General features: G+C 42.9%; 1 protein-coding gene across 6 annotated transcripts; it reads left to right on the top strand.

Moving 5' to 3' along the window:
* The first annotated feature begins 7,605 nt into the window (after nucleotides 1–7,605).
* On the top strand, nucleotides 7,606–22,819 carry LOC125940155 (uncharacterized). 6 transcript variants are annotated; one of them, XR_007463393.1, is made up of 5 exons: nucleotides 7,630–8,574; nucleotides 10,857–10,958; nucleotides 14,028–14,232; nucleotides 18,599–18,809; nucleotides 22,626–22,819. XR_007463393.1 is itself a non-coding variant. In XM_049655900.1 (3 exons), the coding sequence occupies exons 1-3, from the start codon at nucleotides 8,263–8,265 to the stop codon at nucleotides 22,775–22,777; spliced, it is 675 nt and encodes a 224-aa protein (XP_049511857.1). In that variant the 5' UTR covers nucleotides 7,606–8,262; the 3' UTR covers nucleotides 22,778–22,819. The 6 variants fall into 6 exon arrangements, 1 of the variants encoding a protein (XP_049511857.1); XR_007463392.1 differs by having other exon boundaries at nucleotides 7,631–8,574; nucleotides 10,877–10,962; nucleotides 14,034–14,232; XR_007463391.1 differs by having other exon boundaries at nucleotides 7,633–8,574; nucleotides 10,877–10,958.
* The last annotated feature ends 4,209 nt before the right edge of the window (nucleotides 22,820–27,028 follow it).

Genomic DNA, 27,028 nt, shown 5'->3' with positions numbered 1-27,028 from the left:
AATTTTGGGGGGATGAGAAGGGGGATATTGGGCTAGCTAGGGGAGTTAGGGGACGGGCAAGGGGAGGGGTAAAGTTAGGGGAGGGGTAAGGGTTGTACTACCAGCGAAACCACGGCCAGGGAACGCGCTTGGACTGCTGGGATTTATTGGAATATATACAAATAGGTTCTTGCTGGTAACATAAAATGGTGCACATTAATCTTGTTTCTTGCGGTGAGTTCTTCGACTTGATGTGTATTCTTCGTCTTCTTACTTCTTTTCTTTGTGGAGTATTCTTGCTTCAGCTTTAGATTTAGTTAAAATGGGAGACATCTGAAGAATAAAGCAAGTTTTATTATTTATTATTTATTTATACATACTGTATATCTCAATAGGATTAACCCCCTTGCGGTTGCTACGAAAGAGCCCTTAAGTGTTAGGCATTTCTTTTGTGAAGTTGAGTGATAGATCTGGGGAGCTTTGATATTATTGATTCTGATTTTATTGTTTTCATTTTTTCATCAGTAGTATGTTCTTTAATTCGTTCTTTATAAATGAATATCTATACAGCATTATATATAGTCATTATGTTTAATGATAGTCACGATGTGTTCTTTAAAATGTGTGTTTAGTTTGATTGTAAACGATATGTACAGAAGTATATCTTTGCATGTATATATATATATATATATATATATATATATATATATTCGAATTATTTTTGCACTCGTGACACATCGTATACTGTGGTACCCTTACTTCCGTAATGATTGGGTAGACACATTTTTTTCTCTCCTGGTTGGGCATTCTAAGTCTTTTCATGTCTATATACACAACAATTAATTATTTTTCAACTATTCAGTTTGCAGTATTTGTACAAACTTGAACATAGAAAAACACTCAATTTCGTTTATTTTTTTGTATCGGCTTTAGGTTTAATTGCCTTGTTTTAGGTTAGCCTTTTAAGTATTTCTTTTTTCATTTTTTTCCCTGGCCAGGCTGTGGGTTTGCTGACTTCATCCCTGTTGGGGTGCATGTTTGATCGAACGGGCTAGGCTGGAAGAGTTCTGTAAGGAACCTCCTTTCATTGTGGGAGTATTCAGTTGGGAAAGCTTTGCTTTCCTTGTGATAAGGAAAATTCATTTTTGGTGCCTTTTTGCGGTGGGAAAGGTTGCCTTTCCTTTGTGCCATGACTTGGATCTCCAAACCGCCACTTTTGTGGAATGAGAGGAGTATGACATTTTTGTTTTCTTTTTTATACGTTTCTCCCTTTTATTGTTTTATTTTCTTGCGTCTTTCTTTGGGACTGCTCACAATAGCTCGCACTCCTTGTTTCACCTTATTTTGGGTTACTTGGAGGGGCTGAGTGCCCACTTTTTTTTTATTGGCTCATGACTCGCCATTTACCCACTGTTGTGTGAGCCTATTAGGCTGTAGGGATTCTTTTTTTTTCCTTGCTCGTGCTCCCGCACAACACACTCTGTTTTTAGGTAAAGTTTTGTAGTTTGAGATGGGGGTTTTGTGTGCCCCCTTAGCTTGTTTTAGTAGAATTTGGTTGATTTTCTTAACCATTTCTCCCACAATTTGCATACCTTTGTTTTTCACAATTTCAGGTTTGTGTTTGGCTATGTTGTTAAATGGTGGTCAGAAGATCTGGCGTACTGGCTACATTTACATTTTTCATCTTCTGTAATTGAGAAGCTACTTAAATACTATGGCAGGCGCCCGTGTGCTGACACTGCCTGAGTTTCGCAGTGCCCTAATGAGAAGTGTAGTGGTATATCTGTTACGTTTTTAATCCACTGATAGCAATGTGTTTCTTTACCCATTTGCTTTCATTCAGAATTCCATTTGTCACAATATTTCTCTTTGAGTTTATTTTTAATAAATCTTGTTGTAATATAATCCACATATTCTGCGTTCGTACATGCTTTTTTCAGCTAAATTATCTGCAATTCCGTTTCCTGTTATTCCTTTATGTGCTGGGACATGCGTAAGTGTAGTAGTAGTAGTAGTAAAACTTTATTATATTCAGAAACCGGACAGGCTCCTACCCCAGTCCACAGAGGGGGTAGGGGGTTAAAGACGAAGTTTGTCCAGCAGGGTGGTGCCCTTATTCCAAGGCCCCACTAGCACGGGCCATCCGCTCAGCTCGTTGGATCAGTCGTAGCTCATCTTCCAGGGCCGGGCTAGGCAGCAGCGCCTCCCATTCGTTCCACGTGCCGTTTGTTTCGTGTTCTTCTCCGTGTTCTGCACACTCCCACGTGATGTGAAAGAGTGTTGGTGTTGCTCCACACCACAGGCATGTCTCTGTATGCCGTGGGGTAGATCAGGTGGAGTGTGTGCAAATTTATGTAGGTGTTCGTCTGTAATCTTCGCAACACGGTTGCCTCCGCAGTGCTGAGTTTACCGTGCGGGGGTGGAGAGATCTTTCTATTTTCTCTGAAGTATTCCAGAATTGTTGCAAAGCAAGGATCTAGGGGTGTAGGGTCCTCTATTGCAGAGTCTGGGGCGGCACGGTGATTTGTAAAGCCTCGAGCCGCCTCGTCCGCATGCAGGTTCCCGGTGACACCCTCGTGCCCCGGTGCCCAGGTCACCGTTTGGATGTATTGAACCGTGGGGTCCCATCCAGTCCCGACAAGTATTCGGAGCGCCTGTGCTCCAACTTTGCCCCTCAGATAGTTTCTGCAAGCTTTCTGTGAGTCTGTAATTATCGTTAATGGACCGTTTCGCGTTCAGCCCTCTTTTATTGCGAGCGCAATTGCAACCTCTTCTGCTGCTGTTGTAGAAGCGCGATCTATTGAAGCGCAGGCTGTAATTTTCCCTCTACGGTCTGTGACCACTGCCGCCGCCTTCCTTGCATCTGTCTGATAAGGCGCGGCGTCAGTGAATCTTGCCGTATTCATGTATTTTGTCATTTTTTCTATGTATTGTGCCCTAGCCGTTCTTCTCCCAGCATGCAGGGTAGGATCTATGTTATTTGGTATGAGGGATACCGTGTACGATTCTCTAAGTTCGTTGGGTATCTCATTAGTTTCTTGATGTTTTTGTATTAGTGCATCACGCCCTAACTTGCTTAAGACTTCTCTGCCTGTTGGAGTCTGGAGCAGGCGATTTTCTTGTGTTCGTAGCTGTGCCTCGGTTAATTCTTCAATCGTGTTGTGTAGACCAAGCGCCAGTAGCTTGTCGTTTGAAGTATTCTGAGGTAATCTTAGAGCAGTCTTGTAGGCCATTCTTATTATTTGGTTTGCTTTTTCTTTCTCTTCCCTGTTCATATTATGATAGGGGAGTGAGTATGTGATGCGACTGACGATGAGACTAAGTGATACGTAATTTTTTTCATTTTATTGAGTTTTTCTTTATATTAAAATGAATTTGTTTTTATTATGCGGATTTTCGAGGCCTTTAAGGACAGAGATACTGTCAGTCAGAATTTGGTATGATTTTGTGTCTCTCATTTCCCTAATTTTATTAATAGCTTCTGCGATGCCTATTGCGTCTACCTCGAGGTTGTTTGACTATGGGGGTAGTTTGAATAATTTTGAGTGTAATATATTTTCTGTCTTGCCTAAGATTACAAAGCTCGCTCCGCATCTGCCACTCTGTCGCGATCCGTCCGAATATATGTTTATGTCTGCTTGTACTTGTTCTTTATAATATTTAATCGAGTTGAGTTTAGCAGGATGAATTGACCATAGGTCTGGATATGGTGCTATGTCCTCTTGTCTGATGTTTTGTTCCTCCCATCTGAAGACCTTTTGGCCATATTCAATAGAGTAGAATTCATTGTTTCTTTCAATAGTTCGATTTATTGGTGGTATTTTTCTTATGCCATTCAGGGTTATGTTTGATATTTTTCGGTATCCTTTACATATTTTAATTAATGGTTGTCTTTGAATGCTTCTTAATTTTTTGATTATGTGAGCTTTATTTGAATACTATTAGGTGATCCATGTAAAATTGCTTTTTCGATCCCTCTAACGTATATTTCTCTCAATTGTTTTGCTGACATACCCCAGTTCTTGTTTGAAAATTTTGATAGTCCGATTGTGATTGTTTGTATCTTTTCTTGTATTTTCCTGAGGTGACATTGAAAACGTAGAGCGTTGTGAAAGATGACACCTAGAATTTTCATTCCGTTTGTTCTCCTTACACTAATATTACCCAATTTTAAAGACGGGGGTCTATCTTGATATTATCTTCGAATTATTAGAAATTCACATTTTCTTGAGAAAATCTTAAGTTGTCCGTGTGCTTGATTTCCTCTTTCCTCAAGTTGGCTTCTACGATTGGCTGTGAATGTGAGTGTCATTTCAGCTGCGAACGCTTGAATTTTCACTCCTGGAGGCATTTGTTTATTTAATATTGGTGCAACTACTAAGTTCTAAAATATTGGGCTCAGAGGTGAGCCTTGTGGCGCCTTAAGCTAGCTTAAATTCTGAACTACCCTATTGAAAATCCCAGCATTGCCCATCATTAGTTTTACGCTGGGCATGCCGGGAGATGTGCTGGGCATGCTGGATAAATTGCTGGGCATGACGCAATTCATCGTGGGTATGCTGGGTGGATGGTGGGCGATATAGATGGTGCTGGGTAGACGCTGGGTAGACAGTGGAATACCTAGTGGGTGACTCGTCTCAATGGTGGGTGTACTGGGTGGACGGTGGAATACACATACTGGGCGACGTGTGCAAATGATGGGTGAATGATGAGTGTACTGGTTGGATGGTGGGTGAATGGTGTGCGTGCTGGGTGAATGGTGAGTGTACTGGGTGGATGGTGGGAGGACAATGGGTGACTATACAAGGTGTTTCAGCGAACACTTTCAAAAATGTTTGAAGGTTGCCTGTAGTAGATAGCACAATTCTAGTTAATGAGCTGGTCCACTCGAAGAGGTGGACATTACTTGCAAAAAAATAAATGCATAATCAACAATACAATTAAGAAAAAAAAGACTAATTAAGTTTCTAACTAATCACCTATTGTCCCATATTCCAATTTATAAATTCTAGCTGATGAGTTCACAAGGCGGATCCACGAATTATCAGGATGACACCAGTTTGGAGATAATGATGATTAAGATATAAATGTTTTGGTTGCCTGTGGCACATAGCACAATTCCAGTTCATGATCTAGTCTACTCAAAGAGGTGCACATATACTTGCACAAAAAATTCAAATCTACTGTTCAAGTATCAGTGTTACACTTTAAGCAGTTAAATCAACATTGTAAGTGCTTTATTTTCTACCATCAGTTAGATTGAACTTGTTCAGTCACACCTTCTTTGGAACTTCATGTTATTTAACCTCAATGTTCTTACCAGCATCCAAATTTTGAGAGTGATGCCTGGTTTTTACTCGAAGGGGTGGTTGCATCCTCTTTGTTTACTTCATAAACATTAGGTTGTTCCTCAAGGGAAAACGCCTGTGGAATGGTCTTGAAACTGAATCTGATTAGCGTATGATTGAGAAGAGTGTGTATCAGGAAAGTCAAGCTTCTTTCATGACTGCATTCTCTGCCAAACAGCTGGGAACGTGCTTGCATTTTTGCAAGATTAAGTGTATTTACATATTCCCAATTGCTACACAGGGTGTTCATTTTTATGTTTTATGCAATTGTTAGAAGTTAAGCTGTGGCAGGTAGCATAATTATTATCATTGAGCTGGGTTATTCGATGAGGCAGACATTGGAAACACATATTTGGAAACAAGTATTTAACTATAATTTTAGAAATTTCACTAATGAACTCTTTGAATTACTTTACGACATATATTGCCATTTACAAATTGTAGCCGGTGAGCTTGTCAGGCGTATCCACTTGGAATTAATTTCCAGAATGACACCAGTTTGGAGATGCGCCATCGAACTCGCTGTAAAAATGCACTGATAATCTACTTACTTTTTACCAAAATGCTGTTTTATACATGGAAGCGCAAAAGTAACTGGAACGCCCATGTATTTCGTCCCACAGTTTGGAAAATAATATCTTGAAACTGGTGTCATCCTGGAAGTTCATTCCAAGTGGACGTGTCTTGCAAACTCACTGGTTACAATTCGTAAATTGCAATATGTGCCGTAAAGTAATTAACTAAGAAGTTCATTAGTCAATTTTTATTAATTAGTTGAATATGTGTTTCGACTTCTCGTGCTGCTAATGTCCGCCTCTTCGAACAACCCAGCTCAGCGATAAGAATTATGCTACCTGCCACAGGCCATTTTTAAAAATTCCTTGAAGTTTAATTTTGAACACCCAGTATATATATACGTATGCGCTTGGTAGCTTTTGCTCTAGTGATCACGGTGAATGTAATAAAAAGATATGTTTCCGTATTTCAATTAAGCCATTGATTGCTGGAACCTACGCACGGGATTTTTTCGAATACAGTGATACTGTATTTAATTACTAATGCATCTGGGTACTTTCTCGCAAAAAACACGACAGACAGTGAGAAACTTAATGACTTCTGAAGTGGTGGAAGATATGTAAATGCCCTGTTCCCGTTAACGAAAATGTCAACTAATTGACTATGCCGAAGCGCCGAAGCTAAAAGCTTCAATAATGAACTCGTACGAGACGCCACTAACTGCTGTTTGCTTCCCCTGCATTCTTGGCATGGAAATGGGTGCGATTCACCCTTGTCGCACGATATGCGCGCGACGTCGACAAGCAACGCCAAAGAGATCGATAACGCTCAAGCCGGTTGCTTTGCTGGTGACACCACAGGTGAAACCACAAATACATGCGTGCGACGGCTGCAAGCGACGCGACGTGGAAGGAGTGCGATAAGCAGCTTGGTTGATAATTTGCATGCGTCGGTTAATACCGGCACTGTTACGGCGGACTCGTACTTTGCACTGTAATTTGCCCGTAAGTGCAATCACTACTGCTAACAGCCTTGCCACGAACTTTACCCCCATTGCGTTTTCTGGATGGGATGCTGCGTTTTCTGGGATCGAGCGGATCGCCGCCAGAACACCGCGCCTGATCATACACCGCTTGTAACAACCCACGGATACAGCAATCGTGTTTCTTCGTATATCGTGTCGAGTTGCGGCGGCGATTGGCATGCAAGCCTACGGCTGGTCGATCGAGAAACACAAGGTTCGGAAAATGACACGGAGCTGCGGTAATCAAGAAGACGCGCTCCAGTGCAACATACGCGGTCCTGAATATTTGGCAGCGCTTGTTCGAAAAAAGAAAGGTTCTGCGCACTCCGCTGCACTCTTCTTGCTCAGGTTTTGCAGAACGATAGTATTTGGGGGGTCTGTTTCCTTTAGTATAACACTTACCGGAGTTATCTGCCTGGTTTTTAAGGGAAAAAAATGCAAATTTGCCTTCACTTATGGGAATGCGAGCTGTTCCACGGCGCTAACATAAAGTTTTGTCGCCGCCTGCCGGCAGCTGCAGAAAGCAGCCGGTTAGCCAGGTTAGCCGTGTGTTCTAGGAGCGGGCAACAGGCGGCAAACCACGTTAACCAGCTGCTTTCTGCAGCTTCCGGCAGGCAGCGAAACAAGTTTATGCTAGCTCGTCGGTGGATCAGCTCGCATCGCTATAAAGGAAGGCAAATTTGCATTTTTTTCTTACAAACCAGGCATTTAACTGCGGTAAGTGTTATACTAAACGAAGCAGACTCAAAATACGATCATTCTGCAAAACTTGAGCAAGAAGAGTGCAGAGGTGAGCGCACAATATTTTTTCGAACCGGCACTGCGAAATATTCAGGACCCTAGAATAAAGGCTGGTGGCTCGCTCGATCGTTTAGTATTGAAAGAGGATTTTAAGTCTCACTGTAAGCGTTTAACTTTACAGACGAAAGGTTCGAGCAAAACTTACGCAAAATGCATGAGAACTGGCGTTAGAAAACGCCAAATTAAACAAAAATTCAGTAACGAAAGCCTACAGCTCGGACTGATCCTGGATACCAAAATAGCCCCTTCAATACTGATTGCATAGTGTACAATCAATATTGCATGGTGCACCGATAGACTCAGATATCACGTTGCTTTTACATGTTGGAGCGTTAGAGCATTATTCTGAGCTGTTCCTGACACCATCCACAAAAGTGAATTAGCAGGTGATATTTTGAAATCGAAACTGAAACCTGTTCAGGCACCGCGCCCGTAGCGTCGCCACTATCGCTGTTTACAGACATGGCGTCGTGTTATGCGGCGTGGGTATCTCTGTGGTGATGCAGTCGTCGTTTTGTGACTTTTTCTTCTACTACCTCGTGATGTCGCTTTTACATTGCGCTCATTAACGAAGGAGGAACTTCTGGGCCAGATATGATGCGTCATACGCGAGGAACTAATTCAACAGCAACCTACTGCAACACAACCTCGGTGATTCCTTTGTTTGATTTGCGTACGGGCGTGATTCGTAGTCTTGGAGGATACCGTCTTCAAATGCTTCCGCACAGCAGTGAAAAGCAGTGCCGAAGTTCCTTCTCGACAACGCGCTCTGTGGCCAGGAGAAATGCTTTGAATTCCGGGTACATCGGGAAGTCGGCACATTGCCCCGAGACCAACGGACGCCCGGCAATCGGCAGCGCGGCACATCGCCAAAAGACGGACGGACGCGTGTTTTTCCTGCCAAAGGTAGGTAGCCGTGCATGCTATCATTCTTACGTTGCGCGTTATCATTGCTCTATGCATTGTTTCCCTGGAAATCGAACAGCGTGGTACCGAATGCGGTTGCAGTGGCGTTGAATCTGCTTGCGCACTACGTTTGTAGAGATTAGTCGCTACTAATACATAGCGCTGGTAGTGAGATAAGACGTGCGCACTACCACTCGTAAAATTTTCCCAGTATTAGACGCAAGGATATTCCGCCGGCAAGATGATCACCGTGCAATTTAAGTTTGCGGTTTGCATTAAACGCTGTATTGACTCGTAACGAAGACGAAACGTTGGTATGAATACGTCCGAGCTACAGCGCTAAAAAATATCTGCAGCCACCGCGGTGTTCTGCGAACCGAGAGTCGATACCGTAAGACAAATTACGTTGCATTTAGAAGTGTTTGTTTTGCGGCGCAATTTGTTTGTACGGAGCCCTGATGAGTGTGAATGGTTGCACTTTTAATTATCGGCGTTTAAGGAATAGATTTAAAAGATTATTTGTATAGCGTGACACGGAAGTTGATAGCTGATGCATATTGAGAGAACTTCATATTACAGTATCCTCGGTGGATTTACGCAGTTACAGAAAATGCTTCTCTTTAATTACGTTTTTCCCGATTTCATTTTGCACTGAAAAGGGCTGTTAAACCGAGGTAGTTTGTACAGGACTGCAAGAAAACTGTGCCTGAAATACACAGCTATTTGCGTAGTAGTTTTCCGTTCATTTTACAAGAAGTGTGGGACAAATGCAATGGAAAATTGTTGGCTTGCGAGCCTGAGTGGTGGTTTGCAGTGGTTATCGGCAGAACACTGTAGAACAGTTGCCATTTCTTTCTTAATAATTGTATTCACTGATTTATACAAGCTTTATTTTTTTATTAGAGAGACTGTTTGAATGTGAAAATTTCGATTCTGTGCAACAGGTCCACAGGCATTTCATGATACTGTCAATATGGAAGAGGCAATACTGTTCCAATTGCATATTTTATATAAAGCTGTTTGTAAAATATGGCACATGTTGGCTTCGAATGGGCAGTAAGCTTCCTGCACTGTATGTGTGCCCATGCCTTGAAGGTACACCTGAGCTTGAGATTATTAGTTGCCATTTGGTGCACTACATAGATTGTGGAAGATGTCTGCTGCTTTCTTTATGTGGCGATGGGTTCATCAAGAAACCATTTACATGCATTTCGCTTGTTCTTAGAGTGAAATAATGACTGAAAATCTGCATATCACTGGCAGGAATTATAAAGCACCTGCTCTACTTCCTCTGATAGTGGTGTCGTAAATTTGAATTTTCACCAGCGTGGAGCAAGAAAGTGGGCAGAGTTGTGTGATCTAGAACTTGTCGCGCATCATAAATGTGGTTAAGCATTATGTCAAGCATGCTTAGAATTAAACCGCCACCTGACGTGGTTGCTTAGTGGCTATAGTGTTGGGCTCCTAGGCACGAGTCCGCGGGATCAAATCCCGGCTACGACGGCTGCATTTCGGTGGAGGGTAAATGTAAAAAACACCCGTGCACTTAAATTAAGGTGCCCGTTAAAAGAACCTCAGGTGATCCAAATTATTCCTGAGTCTCCTACTACGGCGTGCCTGATAATCAGATGGTGGTTTTCGCATTTAAAAACCCCATAATTGTTTTTTGAATTAAACCGCTTCGAATCCAAGGCAGGTCGGCTGGAATTGCATTGGCATAACACATCACTACTGCCACACTCAGAGCAAGCATGCTGTAGATGGTACTACTTTGTCGGACGTAAACAGACCTGTGGAAAGCATAAATACTGAAAAAACTGGAAATTTCCGAAAAGTTCAAGAAATTCAACATGCATAATACCAAAAGTGGCTTAGCAGATTCTTTGAACTGTCACTGTGAATAGAACATCACATGTAAAAAAATTTATTGTACACTTATTACACTTCAGGTAACACCTCAATAACTTCAGAAACACATTTCCTTCCTGAAATCTCCGACTGTGGAGTAGCTACTTTAATGTATCAGTAGGTGTACCTCATTAGTGGGATCAGTTGGGGTTCTTTCAGTCTTCATTTGCTCATAATAAAGTTATCAGCTGATTGGTAGATAATGCACAAGTGCTAAAATAGTCCTTGTGTTTGTCACAGTGTCATCTCTTATTCAGTGTAACAGTTGTCTGTGTGAAACTGTATCCTTTTGTATGTAATAACCTCTAAATTGACTAGCATCTTGTGTCACTCGACATTGTTTCAGAGCCTGTCCTGTATTTCTGTACTTTCAGAAAACCTGTTTTTTTTTCAGCCTCTTCCTCTGCAGATGACGCTGGTGATTAATATCTGTGAGCAGCACTGATCTATGGCTGAGTGAAGAGACATATAAGTATGTAAGTCTAGGCTTTGTTGTTGAATCATTTTTTCATTACGTAGTCATACATTATATTTCTGGAATTTCAGTGTGACATCTCGTGTGGTCGGGCTGAATGAGTTGAAACTGTGATGCATACACAAGGGAAGTAAGGCATGTTGTTGGGCTAGTCGGTTCATAGAGTCAGCAAAAATTTTTAAACTGCGCAAAGCAGACACAACGTGAACAGAAACGTGTGTGAGCTTCAATGTTTCTGTTCACGTCTTGTCTTCGCGCAGTTTAAAAATTTTCTTGAAACAGGGGAACAGGCACAAGTACTGATTTGGAATGAAAAGCTTACTGAATGTACAAAATATATCTACCATAAGAATTCAAATGCAACCAATTCTGAATATACTTAAAAATGGTTCATTTCCAGATTTAGCTGCACTTGTAACAGCGGTCTAAAACATGCACTTCAGGCTACTGCATGCATAGAAACCAGCTACAGTGTGATTACATGTTGCACATCCATGTAATTATGCGTAACAAATATTAATTCCTGTTCGCAATTCAATTTATGCTATAACTGAGTAAACTCAAGAAATAAAGTGTGCATACGCTTTTGTCAGTAACTTCCATCTGTTATGTGTGCCTCATTGTCCTGTACAGTAGATATTATGTATGCTTTTCCAAGAGTCAATGAAATTGCTACTTATTGCAAAGCTAGAAGTTGGTGTGGCTCACACTGTTTTTCGCTGTTGTTGCTTTGAGTGTTACATATGGCTGTACATTATCCCGTGGCATTTTCAGTCTCTTAACTATTTGGTGGCATCTCAAATAAATGCTAGACTATTGATAGGTGTATAAATGAAGGTTTCACTGGCAGCCACACAGAAAGTTGATGCTTTCTGAGGCATAAAATGCCGGTGCACCTACACCTGCAATCTTTCATTGTTTTTTTGCATGAGAAGTGGAACACACAAAGAAGATATTCCTCTTGTGTTCAGCTTGGTGCCATGGTACCATGAATTTATATGAGGCAGTCCAAATATAATTTGTTTTTGTTAATGTAATCTTTGACACGTGCGAAGAGAACTAAATTGTGGTTTTCGCATCACAACTTTTTTTATAACAAACACTGACCGCTTATGATAATGTCAAAAGCAATGAAGAAAACCAGCCGTATTGTCTGGCATGCTCACAGAAGGCACTACAGATACAAGGGTTTAACCTGAAATAACATCTTTTTATAGACAAAGTTATGCCGTCCTGGCACACATCTTTGGCCGTTGCTATACAATACATTGTTAAAGTTAATTTAATTCGCTTTGGGATTTTTCAGGAACCTGGTGCTATTAAACAGTGGACGACAAGCGCATTTATTAAAGGGCAGCTAAATGGCTACCATACCCATTTTTACATTGTTTTTGGGCTGTCTCACTCTGTCATTAACATTCCCTAGTTTCGCTAGCCATTTAGCAGCTCTTGTAATAAATGCACATGCACTCCACTGTTTAGTATCACCAGGTTTCTGAAAAATGCAAAAACCAAAACAAGAGAAGTTTAGAGGTGCACTGGATAACAAAAGTCATAGACAAGTGTGTCAGTGTGGTTTCAATAAGCTGATCAAAACGAACGGATGGTATATATTGATAAAAACTTGTAATTGTAGTGCCACCTGTCCACATATGAAGGAATTCAATTTTTTTTATTTGCCAATGTACTAAAGTGTTTACCAACGCACAGATCACCAATCCTAAAATCCACTTATCTGTAATCTGGTGAGTCAACTCGACCCATTTCAGCATCAAATAAGAGCACATTCAGAATGGGAATGGCAGCTACATTGAAGCAATGAAGGGACAGAAAGCGCTATCTGGTGTCGGTTTTTTTTTACTTTTTTTACTGTGCTCACATAGTCTAGCACCCTTGGCCTATATAGCTTCTTCTACAGATTTATGGAATAGAATATATAACACATGCAATGCAATTGACTACATTTTTGGTGCAAAAGAAAGTCATGCCATCAACTAATGAACGCAACCTTTAGGTTGCAGGCGACAAACCTTCGCGAGGTTGGCTACCCAAGTCAGTTCCTGGTGCTGGTTGCAGAAGGCCTGCTCAAACAGTCACTGCAGAGGCAGATGTGTGCTGAATGGCAGGGGGTGCCAGCATTAACAAGATAAAGGTTGCTGCAGGACCGTATATCATAGCCTTTCACACAACTTAAAAGCACAGCAAGCAGACATCAGCTTTGTCTATTCTGCACCAAACTAGCTAACGTTTACCAGGAATGCCACAATGTAAAATGTAAAAAAAACGCTAAAGTGTTGTCAAATGCACAGCATGCATTATATCTCATTGGATTATTCTGTGAAAGAAGCTGCATAGGCTAAACAGGCAGTTGTGCGAATGAGGCTGCGTGAGCACAGTAACAAAGTGAAGATAACGGCACCAAATGGTTTGTTGCTCCTTCAATTCTTAAAATGTGGCTGCCGTTCCTGTTTTGAAAGTACCGTATTCTAGGTAGAAATGGGTGTGAGTTGACTCAACAGAATATAAGTGAGTGGATTGTCACGGCTGGTCACGTATGTATTAGCAAATATTTTGTGTTGTAAAAAAAATCAGAATTCCTGCATATGAGCTGAGATTACCGTGCAAGTGTCAGCATTTTCTTGCAATTGTTTGCTGTTGTACTAATGATTACACTTATACATGTATTGTCTGACGCACAAGCCGAAGTACAAGATGGGGTACCTGGAAATAAAGGTTCTTGAATGGGGGGGGGGGGGTTAGCAATATGTCTGGGTGTATTCATACGCCTTATATTGACCTCGCCTGTATACACTATACTAGCATTTCAAGTGCTTCCATGTCCGAAGCTATTGAGCTATACAAGAGAATGTGTATGTTGGGTGAATAATTCTGCAGTTACAGTTACATCTTGAGAATGTGTTAGTTTGAACTGTGAAACTTGTCATCAGCACAAAAAGGGCATGGGGTTTTATCAGATATCGAAGGACCTAACCTACAAAATATTTTTATACAAATGTGCTTTAGTGTTACGAGTATTGGTCAAAGAAATAACACTTCATATCTATTGCAGGTGCAGATTGGTGTAGGCATTGTGATGCCTTATAACAGTGGCAGTATATTTAAAGTGTACATCAGATGCCAAGTGTGCAATAGATGTGGACCTGTGAACACCAGCGGAAGCTGGTGAAAGAGGCCTGACTGGGCAGGCCTGCCGCACAGTTTGGATTCAACCGGATAGCTTGCGGCAACACCAGAGAAAGTGGCTGCTGTGAAGAGTAAGTGAACAGTTACCTGAATTAAGACATTCACTACTTTATATCAGAAAGTTATCTGGATGAGTAGCGTTGACAGAGCAAAAAGAAATGCCAAACAAAGATTGATGCCAGTGCCTAATGTTTATTGTCTTAAAGGGCAACTCCGGCGATTTTTTGACCATATCGAGGTAATAAAATATTTAGCTTCCCGAGACCCTCCTGTGACGCACCTGATAGGAGAATTGTTCCTCAAATTCGAAAATAATTTTAAATAAGCAGAAAAGCGCAAAAACGAAACCGAAACCTGAGCAAGCAGCCGAGCGAACCTCTGCGTGTGACGTCACGAATGTATCCCCGGCGGGGAAGGCGCGCAACGCATGCCGGTCTTGCCCGCGGGGCGAACGAAACCGGCGAAGAGCAGACGCTCAGCTTATTCGTGACCGCGCCGGACTTTCGGGGACCTTCGGGTTACATTGCAAGCTGCACCACCTATTCGGATCTGTCAAACAGTGACAGTTATGATTCAGACGAATTCAATAGCCACGAATCGCCGTCCTCCACCACTAGAGCCAGCATCCATGCGCAACATATCGCGCTGCGACATGAAGACCAAGGGTAGCCCTAACCAATGATATACGCGCTGCTTGCTCTTTTAGGTGTTTTACCCCTCTCAGGGAACCGCTTCGCATGCTCACTGTAAAATGTGGAGCACGACTTTCCGCATTTGTATCCCACAAGAACGCCGCTGACAGTCCAAAGCACCGACCGGTGCAATTGTTTACATCTGCAGGTACAGCGACCACTCGTACGTCGTTCGCTTGAGATAGTCGCTCATCGGTGACATCAATTAATGTAAGAACATATCAAAACACGTAGATTTTGTGCATGTAAGCACCGTTACATCACTCTGGGTCGCGCTGATACGTGCGACCACACACCTTCGGAAACAGCGAGCGGGAGACCGTAGTAGGCAAGCGTTGTGCAGCCTGCTTATCATTCTTCGTATTCTCTTCATGCACACAATTAGTGTTCCGTAAAGTAGACATAGATTAGGACATTGCACGTATGATCGTTCATTTAGAGAATGTATAGTTTTCTCACAGAAACGCCGATGTCGTGAAGTATATGACATCGTTGGCAGCTGAACGAGATGGTTGTTTACGCATGCTGTATCGAAGAGGCCTCCGCTTGCTGCCCATTTGGGATACGAGGCAAACAGTGCACCTCGTAAGCTAAATAATTAGTCAGCATAACAATAGGCAATAATACACCCATAGATTTGCGTAGTCACATTTCATTTAGGGAAGCGCCGGCGAGTGCATGCGACTGACCGCATTCGAGAACGGCAACGTATACGGATGTTGATTGCGCGTCGTGTTGTCGCTTCTAGCTTTTTGCGTGTGCACTGTACGAAGTGAGGAATGGTTTATTTCAAATCCGTATGGTCAAAACTGTACAGAAGCAGCTTTCCTCATCCTAATAGCTTAATTAGCTTCATATCAGTGGGTCTGGTCCGCCAGCAACAGACGCACGAACTCGGCCACTGTGATAGGCTTAACCTCGGCTGAACGCGATCGGCATCGGCTCAAACTGTGTTTGCGGATGGCGAGGGCTGAAGTTCGTGCAGCCAACAACGCAACACCGCTTGCCACCCCGCATCACTTGCCCGTCCACAGGGAATGCAACTTCTCGCGACAGCAACATCACACGCCAAGCGCTAGCTCACGATCGTCGACTCCTGCACGCTCTCGTCGCTGTCGTCTGCATGATCCCGGACTATTCCTGACGTCATACACAATGTGGCCTATAACTGCGGAGGAGGTAATGTAGGGTGCTCGAGGCAATAAATTAAATTCATTTGTAAAAAATCTGTGCAACTCACAAGCCTGCTTTTTTTAGGACATGGCGGAGGTATTCAGAGGAACAGACCCAGCGAATTTCATCGACATCCGTTGACATCGAAAAATCGCCGGAGTTGCCCTTTAAAGACAAGTGAGATTTTCAGCACCTTATCTTCCTTGAAAAGTGTAATGCAGACTTCACATGATCGACCATAGTTTTCCATGCTGCAGCATTCATCTTAATGCTCTTGAAAAATGTTTCTGAGGAAAATTAATTTGGTTCTGATACAGCATGGCAAATTAAGTGGTCTGAAAAGAAGCTATTTAAACCACTGTCTTTCCAATGTGGTGACGGTAGTGATCTATTTGCTGCGTTATAATCTGCAACATTCAGAGCCATGCGATTTCTAAGCACACCTGTCTTATTATTGAAATTAGTGACATGTGTCCTATCAGTACTTCTGGCTTGCAGCGATTTCGTTTTATTTGAGAATAGAAATGAAGAAAGAATTGCTACACAAAGAAAGCACCTCGCACATTAGTGGCATGTCAGTTATAAAATGGATATCTGTATTTGTCCTGTAAGCCTGCGATAAATTATGCCTGTTGTCGACGCCAAAAAAAAAGCAAGGCACTGAGGCATCATACAAAGTTTCAGCACTCGCCTCCAGCTTGGATTAGAGCAGATGACTACACAATGTGACTGTAACTAGCATTTTCCTTTCTGTGCAATTTCAATTTCTGTATAAATCTAACTGCCAGTAACTCTTGCTTTGGCACCCAAAACAGTCTCGCACAAATTCCATTTGCTGCAAGAATATGTTTATTAGAAACAAACGAGCATAACAGATTGCTTTGTTTTATTTTTAGACACTTCCTTAGGCTTCTTTACATTGAAGATGTATTGAAGGTCAGTTTATCAAAAAACAATATGGTGTTTAAACAGTGATACACAAAGACATTGATTGGAAATGCTGCATTGTGGACAGCACAGAAAGTCAAGGACTAAGGAAACAACACAAAAATGCTGCTGTTTAAACTAAAGGTTTATTTAGAAAGCCTTGGTGAATATCACGGCCTTGATATAAATGAAGAAAATTTCTTAAAGGGGGCCCCTAAACATAACATCTGACATAGTTGATATTTCAAAGAAATGTGCGCATGATGTAGAGAATTCATGGAATGCCATGACCATAGTCTGGTGGATGCGGCAGTGCTATGTGCTGTGGGAATGCCACAAATTAAAAAAAAGACTCGTCTACTGCTCTCCTGGCCTTTCTGGCACTGCCCCTGTGCATCACGATGTCAACAAGGTGCTCCAGGTGACCTCGGCGTTAGGAGCAAAAGCTGTCGACCAGTCAATCATCGAGGAACGACAGAACCGGCATGACGAGAGCCAATTTTGCGTTCTGAGAATGCCAGAGGGGGGTCGCCCATTGTGCAACACTGAAGCGTTTCTGAAGGTTCCATTCAGCTATCTTCATGGGGAGAGTGATTAGGGGCAGACAATGGAGGAACCTTACTTCTGTCGTGCAATACAATTCGTAGCTTTAGCTGCACTTTGTAGTGTAGTATGAGGGCACGAGTAACGAGTGTAGCGAAGGAGTGAGAAACAGTGATCAGCGGTTTATCAAATGCTTTTACTTGTGCTATTACTGGAGCGCCATGTCACAAAATTCTCGCACCTTACGTTCATGTTCACTACAGTTCGCGCTTATAACAATCGCAGATATAACGAATTATTGGTTTAAAATGACCGCATTTTATTGCATTTATGATTTTCTGACCATGCCTGTTCAAACTGGGTCCACATATAAGGAACATATTCAATAGCACCGTACTGTTAAAACAAACATGTCAAATCCGATCGCAGTAAAAGGAGGGTGCACACCAAGTTCTAAGTTTGCAATTGCGATGGGGACTTGGCGCATCCTCTGCACCAGTTTAGTCACGATGATGATATAACTGCGAAGATGAGCGAGTGCTGCACGTGGATTTCAGAAGTCACAAGGAAATTCACGCTTTTTCAACCGTGCAAGGGTAATCATGCTTTCAAGGCATTTCTCCAGTGTGCTTCAGAACGAGGCCGTGCAGTGTATAATTGTGGTGGCCTTTGAAGACCGGCGCACATGACTCACACAGGTCACGTGTGCTCTGTTCTCAGTGTGACACTGCTTACAATCTCGGAGGCCACGATGGCACTCGTTTTTGCACTGTTCTCTGCGTGGTACTGCGCCTATTCGAACCAGTTTTTTGCTTTCTCCATCAACTTCTTTATTGCAAGGTTAAATTGTATAAAATATGACTGCTTGCTGCCCACAAGGTGGGGAAATTTTATTAGTTTAGTATCCTTTACAGAAAGGTTAATTTCGTGGTAGGAGTGCCTTTAATACGATTTTTATAATGCTTGTTCGAGGTGCAGAAATGGGAAATTATGGGGTTTTATGAGAAATCAAAGGACTAACCTATACGATATTGTTTTATGCTAGTGCGTTTTAGGATTACGAATACTGGTCAAAGAAAAATATACTTTCTATCTGTTGCAGGTACAGATTGGTGTGGGATTTGTGATGCCAGTCAAGTGGCATTACATACTAAAGTGTACCTCCGAAGCCAAGTGCGCATTAGGTCTGGCACAGCACCTGTGGACACCAACACAAGCTGGGGAAAGAAGCCCGACTAGGCAGGCCTGCCGGACTATCTCTGATGCATCTGGGAAGCTTCTGGCAACACCAGAGAAAGTGGTTGCTGTCAAGAGTAAGTGAACATTCACCTCATTTAAGATACTTGACTGTATATCTGAAAGTTATCTGGATGAGTTAACATTGATGCACACACAGTGGAAAGAAGTGCCAAAGAAAGAATGATGCGAGTGCCTATACATGTCTTTTTCTTAAGCCTATATATGCACTGTCAAAGCAGCATAGGATATTTTCGAGATATTGGTTTCTTGCGAAATGTGTCTGCAGTTTCCCCTATAATCGGTTTCAATGACAAGCAATCAAGAAAGTCAGGTGGCTAGATGTGCCTTATTTGAGCATAAAGATGAGGAAAGAATTACTACACAAAGAAAACACCTCGCACATTATTGGCATGTACGCTATGACATGGATAGTTGAGCTTGACCTGTGTGAAGCTTCCTATAAATTTTTATGCCTGTCATCAGTGCCCTAAAAATCAAGGTGCTAGGCATCATGCAGAGTTCTAGAACTCGCGGCCAGCCTGGATTAGAACGGAGGACAACATAGTACGGCTGTAATGCCTAGTTTTTCTGTGCAGTTTCAATTGTTTTATGAATGAAGTGCCGGTAACTCTTGTACTGCCATCAACAGTCTGCTGCAAATACCGTTTGTTGCTAAAATGGTGTTTAGGAACAAACGAGCATAAGAGATTGCTCTGTATTTTAAGATGCTTCCTTAGGCTTTTTTTACATTGAAGATGTAGGCTAGCTTAGCAAGGAAGCTATATGGGGTTTCAAAAGAACACTAAAACATTGGTTGCCATCATTGCAGCTAAATAAAGCATGGAAACCAGCCATGACTACGGCTTGTACATTAAAAAACTTTTATGCCTACATGGCTAATGCTAAAGTTACGGCCCGCTTCCTCGCCCACTGCATGAGATACAGACCGCGAGCAACAGGCTAACGGTAGCAGATGACAGAACTAGCACCTTGCAGGTCTCCTGCAGACATCTTAGGTTAGCAGCGCGATGATCTACATGGAAGCGAGAGAAGGGATAGGAAATAGCGCTGACTTACATCAATTTTATTGCGCACATAACCAAGGTTTAAATACCACGCCAAGGCACAAAAGTAAAAACAGAAAGGTAGCACGTATTCAGGACTCGGCTTCCAACATACGATATGCAAATCATGTGGTTAAAGATTGCACTTCTTTATCGCACAGTGACAATGAAGGGGGGCACTGACACAGCGCTCCCCAGATTTGAGAATTTCGAGCGCTTCAATAATTTCTCTAGTATGTTTGTTTTTGTTGCGTCTGAACATTTTTGCACTATCAAATAAGGGTTTGCAACGGTGGTCTCTGCAATGAATACCGAGATGACCAGAAGCGGAGTTGAAAACATGATTGTTATGCTCCTTTAATTGTTCATTGAGACAGCGTCTCGTCTGACTAATGTATTCGCTGCCGCAGGAAAGAGGAATGTTGTAAAGAACAGCGCACATGACAAAGCGATTATTATGGTTGGTTCTGCAGCAATTTTTTCTTTCTTTAGGATTACAGTTGACCTGCCTGCATAAGCGTGACAGCTTATGTGGTGCCAAAAACACAACATCGACACCAGCAGGCCGACGAACTTTCTCAAGCTTATGGGACAACGTGTGGATGTAAGGGATGACGGTGACTCTCTTCCTGGAAATGGCAGAATCTGGGTTGCTAGCTTTTTCTTGCTTTTGCAAGCTTCTAGCTACTGACGTCAGCAGAGTGCCCGGGTCGCCCGATTGCTCAAGACTCCGGGCCTGTTTCCCGAAACTGGTTTCCATTAAGTGGTGACAGGACTTTGAAAGGTGAATTAGTGAAGCATAGGCAAACGATTCCTTGCTTGATGAGCTTTGAATGGGCTGATATAAAAGGTAAAAGAGCTTTGCAAGCTCTGGGTTCATACATCTAGCACAGCTGGTTGTTCCTAAAAATGAGTCAGGTTTATAAACCTAATCGAGTCGGCAACTGGCAGCTCCTGGGTTAAGACAAATGAATGAAGACATTCTTTAAACAGCGATAAAGCATCACAGCAGCTTGTTTTGACAGTGTCGGCGTCAGTATCTAAAAGAACCAAAAAGTCATCTAGAAACCTAAAAACTTTTTCCACGAAAGACGGAAGGAGTTTGGAAAGTGCACAGCCGTGAGTGGCTAGCAAGATGTCACTCAGCATGGGCGCTATGCATGAACGGATGCAAACCCCGCCCCTTTGTAGATACGTCTTCCCGCCCTGCGCTTTCCAAACGCCTTCCGTCTTTCGTGGAAAAAGTTTTTAGGTTTGTAGATGTTCATTTAGATACTGACGCCGACACTGTCGAAACTAGCTGCCGTGATGCTTTATCGCTGTTTAAAGAATGTCTTCATCCATTTGTCTTAACCCATGAGCTGCCAGTTGCCGACTCGATTAGGTTTTTAGACCTGACTCATTTTTAGGAACAACCAGCTGTGCTAGATGTATGAACCCAGAGATTGCAAAGCGCTTTTACCTTTTAACTCAGCCCATTCAAAGCTCATCAAGCAAGGAATCGTTTGCCTATGCTTCACTAATTCCTTTTCAAAGTCCTGTCACCACTTAATGGAAACCAGTTTCGGGAAACAGGCCCGGAGACTTGAGCAATCGGGCTACCCGGGCAGTCTGCTGACGTCAGTAGCCGGAAGCTTGCATAAGCAAGAAAAAGCTAGCAACCCAGATTCTGCCACTTCCAGGAAGAGAGTCACCGTCATCCTTTACATCCACACATCCCATAATCTCAAGAAAGTTGGTCGGCGTGCTGGTGTCGATGTTGTGTTTTCGGCACCACATAAGCTGTCACGCTTATGCAGGCAGGTCAACTGTAATCCCAAAGAAAGAAAAAGTTGCTGCAGAACCAACCATCATAACCGCTTTGTCACGTGCGCTGTAGGTGTTTACAACATTCCTCTTTCCTGCGGCCGCGAATACATTGGTCAGACGGGACGCTGTCTCAATGAACGATTAAATGAGCATAATAATCATGTTTTCAACTTCGTTTCTGGTCATCTCGGTATTCATTGCAGAGACAACCGTTGCAAACCCTTATCTGATAGCACACAAATTATCAGTCGCAACAAAAACAAGCATACTAGAGAAATTATTGAAGCGCTCGAAATTCTCAAATCTGGGGAGCGCTGTGTCAGTGCCCCTTCATTGTCACTGTGCGATAAAAAAGTGCAATATTTAACCACATGATTTGCATATCGTATGTTGGAAGCCGAGTCCTGAATATGTGCTACCTTTCTGTTTTTTTTCTTTTGTGCCTTAGCGTGGTATTTAAACCTTGGTTATGTGCCCAATAAAATTGCTGTAAGTCAGCGCTCTTTCCTATCCCTTCTCTCGCTTCCATGTAGATCGTGGCGCTGCTAACCTAAGATGAAACTTTACCAACACGCCTGTTCAGCAACCCTTGCGTTAGAGACAGTCTAGCCAAGTCGTGGCTCTCGAAAGCTGACAGAAATTTGGGTGGTTGAAGAGCAGACAAATTATGCGAAATCGGAAGCAATAAGTCCGCCTGACGGTGCTTCGAATGCAGCTGCCGTTTGACTAAACTTTGCAGTAAAGCCAAACTCCTGATGAGAAGAGGCATGGCTTTGGCAAACACCTACTGAAATCCCATGCGACTGAGCAAAACAGTGTGATGCATGTGCATGCATTCTCACTGCAAATAAATCTGCTCTGCCATGCGCGCTGGGTAGCATGTTTGTGTGTAATATATGCTGCATTGTATTATTTGAAACTTGTTGAATCTTTTGCAACAGATTTCCTATATTCAGTTATTACTACAAATGGTTTCAAAAAGAATTTATTTCTATATTTATTGCACTCTTCTTTTAGACTGCCTGGAGAAGTACATAGGGGAACATCCGATGGGGCCACCAGCACCACCTCCAGAGCACCGCCTTGCTTCTGTAAGGAAGCACCTTTGGAGCTTCTTCACAGAAGCGGGCGCGAGGGCAAGCGAGTATGGAAGACGTGAATCACCTTAACCTATTGCATTTTTTCAATAAAGTGTGAAGATATGGAACATATTATGGTGCTACAGATCGATTCCTTATGGCATGAAAATGTAGCGGCATACTTGGCCACATGTAGATAGACTGCACACTTTGCAAGACTCAAGCACGCATGAAGATAGCCCATCATGAGCTTCCTAAGTGCAGTGGCTGCTCCTTCGGTTCATTACACAACTTGCATTTGACCTGATGTGCCCACTGTTATACCCAGCATTCCACCAATCGCCCGGCATTCCACCCATCGCCCGGCATTCCACCCATCACCCAGCATTCTACCTATCACCCAGCATGCCCACTGTCCAGCATGCCCATTACCATAATCTACCGTGATGATGGATGATGTATTCCATCATGCCCAGCATCGGGCAAATTTTTAATAGGGTACTGGATGGTAAATCATATATGACGCTTCTTTTATGGAGTAAGTGTTTAGTAATCTGAATTATCATGCCCAGCATCGGGCAAATTTTCAATAGGGTACGGGATGGTAAATCTTATATGACGCTTCTTTTATGGAGTAAGTGTTCAGTAATCTGAATTATGATATGTGGTAGTTTGAGATTTTCTAGTTCTCTTAAGATTGCGGTTGTGTCTATGCTTCCGAAGGCATTTTTGTTTCTAAGGAGACTATTGCTGTTTTTAATTTGTCTAGCTTTGCTTTTTCTATTATTATTTTAATTTTATTATTTGCGTTATTGCTGATTTGCCATGTGTGAAGCCATATTGATTATCTGAAATGAGCTTTTTGGAGTGAAGATGGTGATATATTCTTTGATATAGTAGTTTTTCGTATATTTTACCAAATATTGAAATTATGACTATTGGTCTGAATTTGTTTGCATCCGTTTGTTGATGGTTGCTTTGCTTGGGAATTAAAATTACTCGAGCTTTCCTCCATGCCATTGGAAAGTATTTTAATATAAATGCGTTGTTAAATGTGAAATGGAATGTTTGCTTGGTGTTTATTGTATAATGTTTGGAGGAAAGACGTAGATATATTGTCTGAGGCTGGTGCTGTTAGTTTTTTAAGTTTTCGAACAGTTTGACTTATCTCCTCTTCAGTGAATAGTATGTCGTCGTCTTGTCTTGCACTTATTGCTGAGGTATTATTGCTCGCTTTGTCTGTTTGAAGTATTACATTTGTTTTTTGAGACTTATCTTGATCTTCTCCGATTTGGTATAGAGTCCTCATTATTTCATTTACCGTTTATTCTATTGATGTTGTTTGTCCATCTGCTTTGAGTATTGGTTGTAATGTTAGCGATTTTTAATTCTATTCGCGGCGATTTTGTATACCAAGTTGAATGGGCTTTTATTTATTATTTCTGCACAATATTCATGCGAAGAATTATCTTGACTTTAGTTGATGTGTTGTTGATATAATGTAAATGCCTCATAATAGCTTCTTTTGTATACCTCCCTTTGGTTTTGGTCTCTTGCTTTTTGGTACCTGCGTCTGTGAGCCCTGACTTTTTACGCTCTAGTTCTAGTTGCGGTGTCCACCATGGCTTCGCTATCTTTTCCGTGTTATTTTGCATCGGAAAATTTTTTCTTGAACAGTGCTATTCTTTTGTATAAATCTCACTTAATTTCATCTATAGTCGGCTACAACTTTAGAAGACAGGAGAGGCCCCGCCCAGTTGACCGAAGCGCAGCAGCCAATTCCTCCGCGACTAAAGAAATATTCCCGCTCAAAAAATTGTGACTGCTTATAAAACGCGTATTTGTGGGTATAAATAGGATTTGTGTAACTTGACGAGTGGTTTGGTAAAACTATCATGATGGAAATGCTACCGCACATGCCGGATCGCGAGAGAAAAATAACTCCCGGCCTTCTACAACGCTGTGCGTCGTCTGCTACGGAGCAAGATCTACGGCACCGGGCGTGTAATTATAAAGCAGTCGCTGGCTTAATAGCATAAGATTGATATATACTTTTTGTGTGTTCGCGCGAGCTTATTTTTTTAATGTGTTAGGCTTAATTTTTAACTAATATATTTTTTTTCTTTTTTCGCGGTTGCGAACGTGCGATCTCGTGAGTTCGCGCACGATCGCGCGCGGCATTCCGTGCCAGTTTTCCGCCATGGAGCCCAGCGAGGTGACTTCGGAACGCGATACTTTGTTGCCGAACGAGCCTTGTGTCGCCTCAATGACCACACCACCAGTGAGCCTCGGCAAGAACAAGAGCGGCCACATCCTGAACAGCGATTCACGAAACATGATCTTTCACTGCTACACGTTTTGGCGTAACAGGCAGCCTGAACGCAGCGTGGAGGACACGAGAAAGTTTATCGCCGACATGCTCGGTGTTCACGAAAGGACTGTGTTCAGGGTGAGGGAGGAAGTTAAAGCTTCGCATTTTTCAGGTTGCAAACTGACGACGCCCTCGCGAAAGCGCCCACGCAATGCGGAGAAGAGAAGACGCCGCGCGAAGTTTGACAGTGTCACGCTGTGCGCGCTGAGGACGTGTGCACGATTTCTTTCGCCGCAACAAGATTCCGACGGTCGAGAAGATAACTACCGAGTTCTCGGAGCGTATGGAACTCCCATCACTAAGGGCTCGTTCACACTGGGGAATCTGGCGTCTACAGCGAACGGAATTCTCCTGCCGCCGAAATTCGCGCCGGTCACACTGCTAGCCCACCGCGCCGCCGGAACGCGATACAGCGCCATCTGCGGTGTAAAGCGCTAACCTACAAACAAGCGCCGGATATACCGGATGTGCCCGCAGCCTCGAAACTGCGCAGTTATCTCCGCTCGTGTAGAGTTCGCGTGATTTTATTTTTGCGCAACGACAATGAACAACGAACAAGCAACGATAATGAACCCTGATCACGAAGAGGCAGTACTGCTAGGCTTGTTGGCAAGCACCTTTCTGGCGATGCATGACGCGCAGAAGCATTCGCAGAAGAGACGACGCCAGCGGCGATGGTGTGTTCATGCTGCTTTGCAAAAGCGCGAAAAGCTTGGTCACGCCACCAAACTACTACCCCTTCTGCGAGATCGCGACGTGGAGTACTATGTATTGTTATTTGTGACAACAATTAAGTTTCAGACCAATTCGATCAGCATTTACGACGTCGCGACAGACACGACTGCGACAACGCGCGCGCGTCCGACTCGGCCGCCATCTTCGAAATTCTCACTCGCACTCCGATTGGTCCGCGGTGAGGGAATCCGGCGGCAGCTGCCGCAAAAATCGGTCCGAGACCAATCGGCGCGGAAAGGGCTATTCCGGCGGATCTCGCCGCCGCCGAACTGGATTCAGCGCCGCTCCAGACGCCGAATGTCTCAGTGTGAACGCGCCCTAAGGCGGTGTACTGTGCGCACATTCAACCACATTCATGTATAGTGAGCACATTCAACCCATCATCATCCAGCTGGGTGAAGATGACACTGAAGAAAGCGGCTCCGACTGCGACCTGTCTGACATTGAGCCACTCGACGAAGCATAAAGGCTTCTTATTAACGAAAGAACAGCCCATATTAGGGCTACCAAAATTTTGCTGGTGGGTTCGCAACAGCCAACCATCCATTCCGTGACCTCTCAAATAAATAAGCAGTTCCATTTATGGCATCTTCCTTATAATAGAAGCTCAATTCTGATAAGCAACGTCCTGCACACATTTTGCTCGATTTAAGAAGTGGCATAGAAACACATTTAAATGCTGGTATATCTGAATTGAAACACTATTGTTAACCCAGATTATCGTGGGCGGGCTCAAAATGATCATTCGGGCAGCCACCGTCGAGTTTGACGCGCCCCATAGTGAAATAGCAGTAGTCAGAGCACGCTTTATGATTATGTTAGCAGTCTGCACTGGAAATCACTGTCATGTCATAGCGTGTGGGGCTGAAATAGCAGCAGGCAACGCGAAACTGACAGCCACAGTCAGCAGCTTGAATGCCAAAGCACAGTCATGTGGTTGCATTGTTTATTTTGTTATCTGGCTCACACAAGTCATGCAATTAAGAGAACAAATATAAAACATCATTAGCTTAGTGAGGCCTAAAATGCTCATTCAGGCAGCCACCGTCGAGTTTGACGCGCCCCATAGTGAAATAGCAGAAGTCAGAGCACGCTTTATGGTTCTGTTAGCAGTCTACACAGGAAATCACAGTCATGTCATAGCGAGTGGTGGTGAAATAGCAGCAGACAACACGAAACTGACAGCCACTGTCAGCAGCTTGAATGCCACATTCATGTGGTTGCATTGTTTATTT

This window comes from Dermacentor silvarum, chromosome 9 (genome assembly GCF_013339745.2).
Source record: "Dermacentor silvarum isolate Dsil-2018 chromosome 9, BIME_Dsil_1.4, whole genome shotgun sequence".
Classification (NCBI taxonomy): domain Eukaryota; kingdom Metazoa; phylum Arthropoda; class Arachnida; order Ixodida; family Ixodidae; genus Dermacentor; species Dermacentor silvarum.
This window is presented reverse-complemented; position numbering and strand designations above follow the sequence as displayed.

What these genes read in the sequence shown, in the direction of transcription:
- LOC125940155 (XM_049655900.1), top strand. Translation starts at nt 8,263, where the DNA reads ATGATGCGTCATACGCGAGGAACTAATTCAACAGCAACCTACTGCAAC. An exon ending in GCGTGTTTTTCCTGCCAAAG is followed by an intron (nt 8,575 to 18,598) that starts GTAGGTAGCCGT and finishes TATCTGTTGCAG; the next exon opens with GTACAGATTGGTGTGGGATT. An exon ending in GAAAGTGGTTGCTGTCAAGA is followed by an intron (nt 18,810 to 22,625) that starts GTAAGTGAACAT and finishes CTCTTCTTTTAG; the next exon opens with ACTGCCTGGAGAAGTACATA.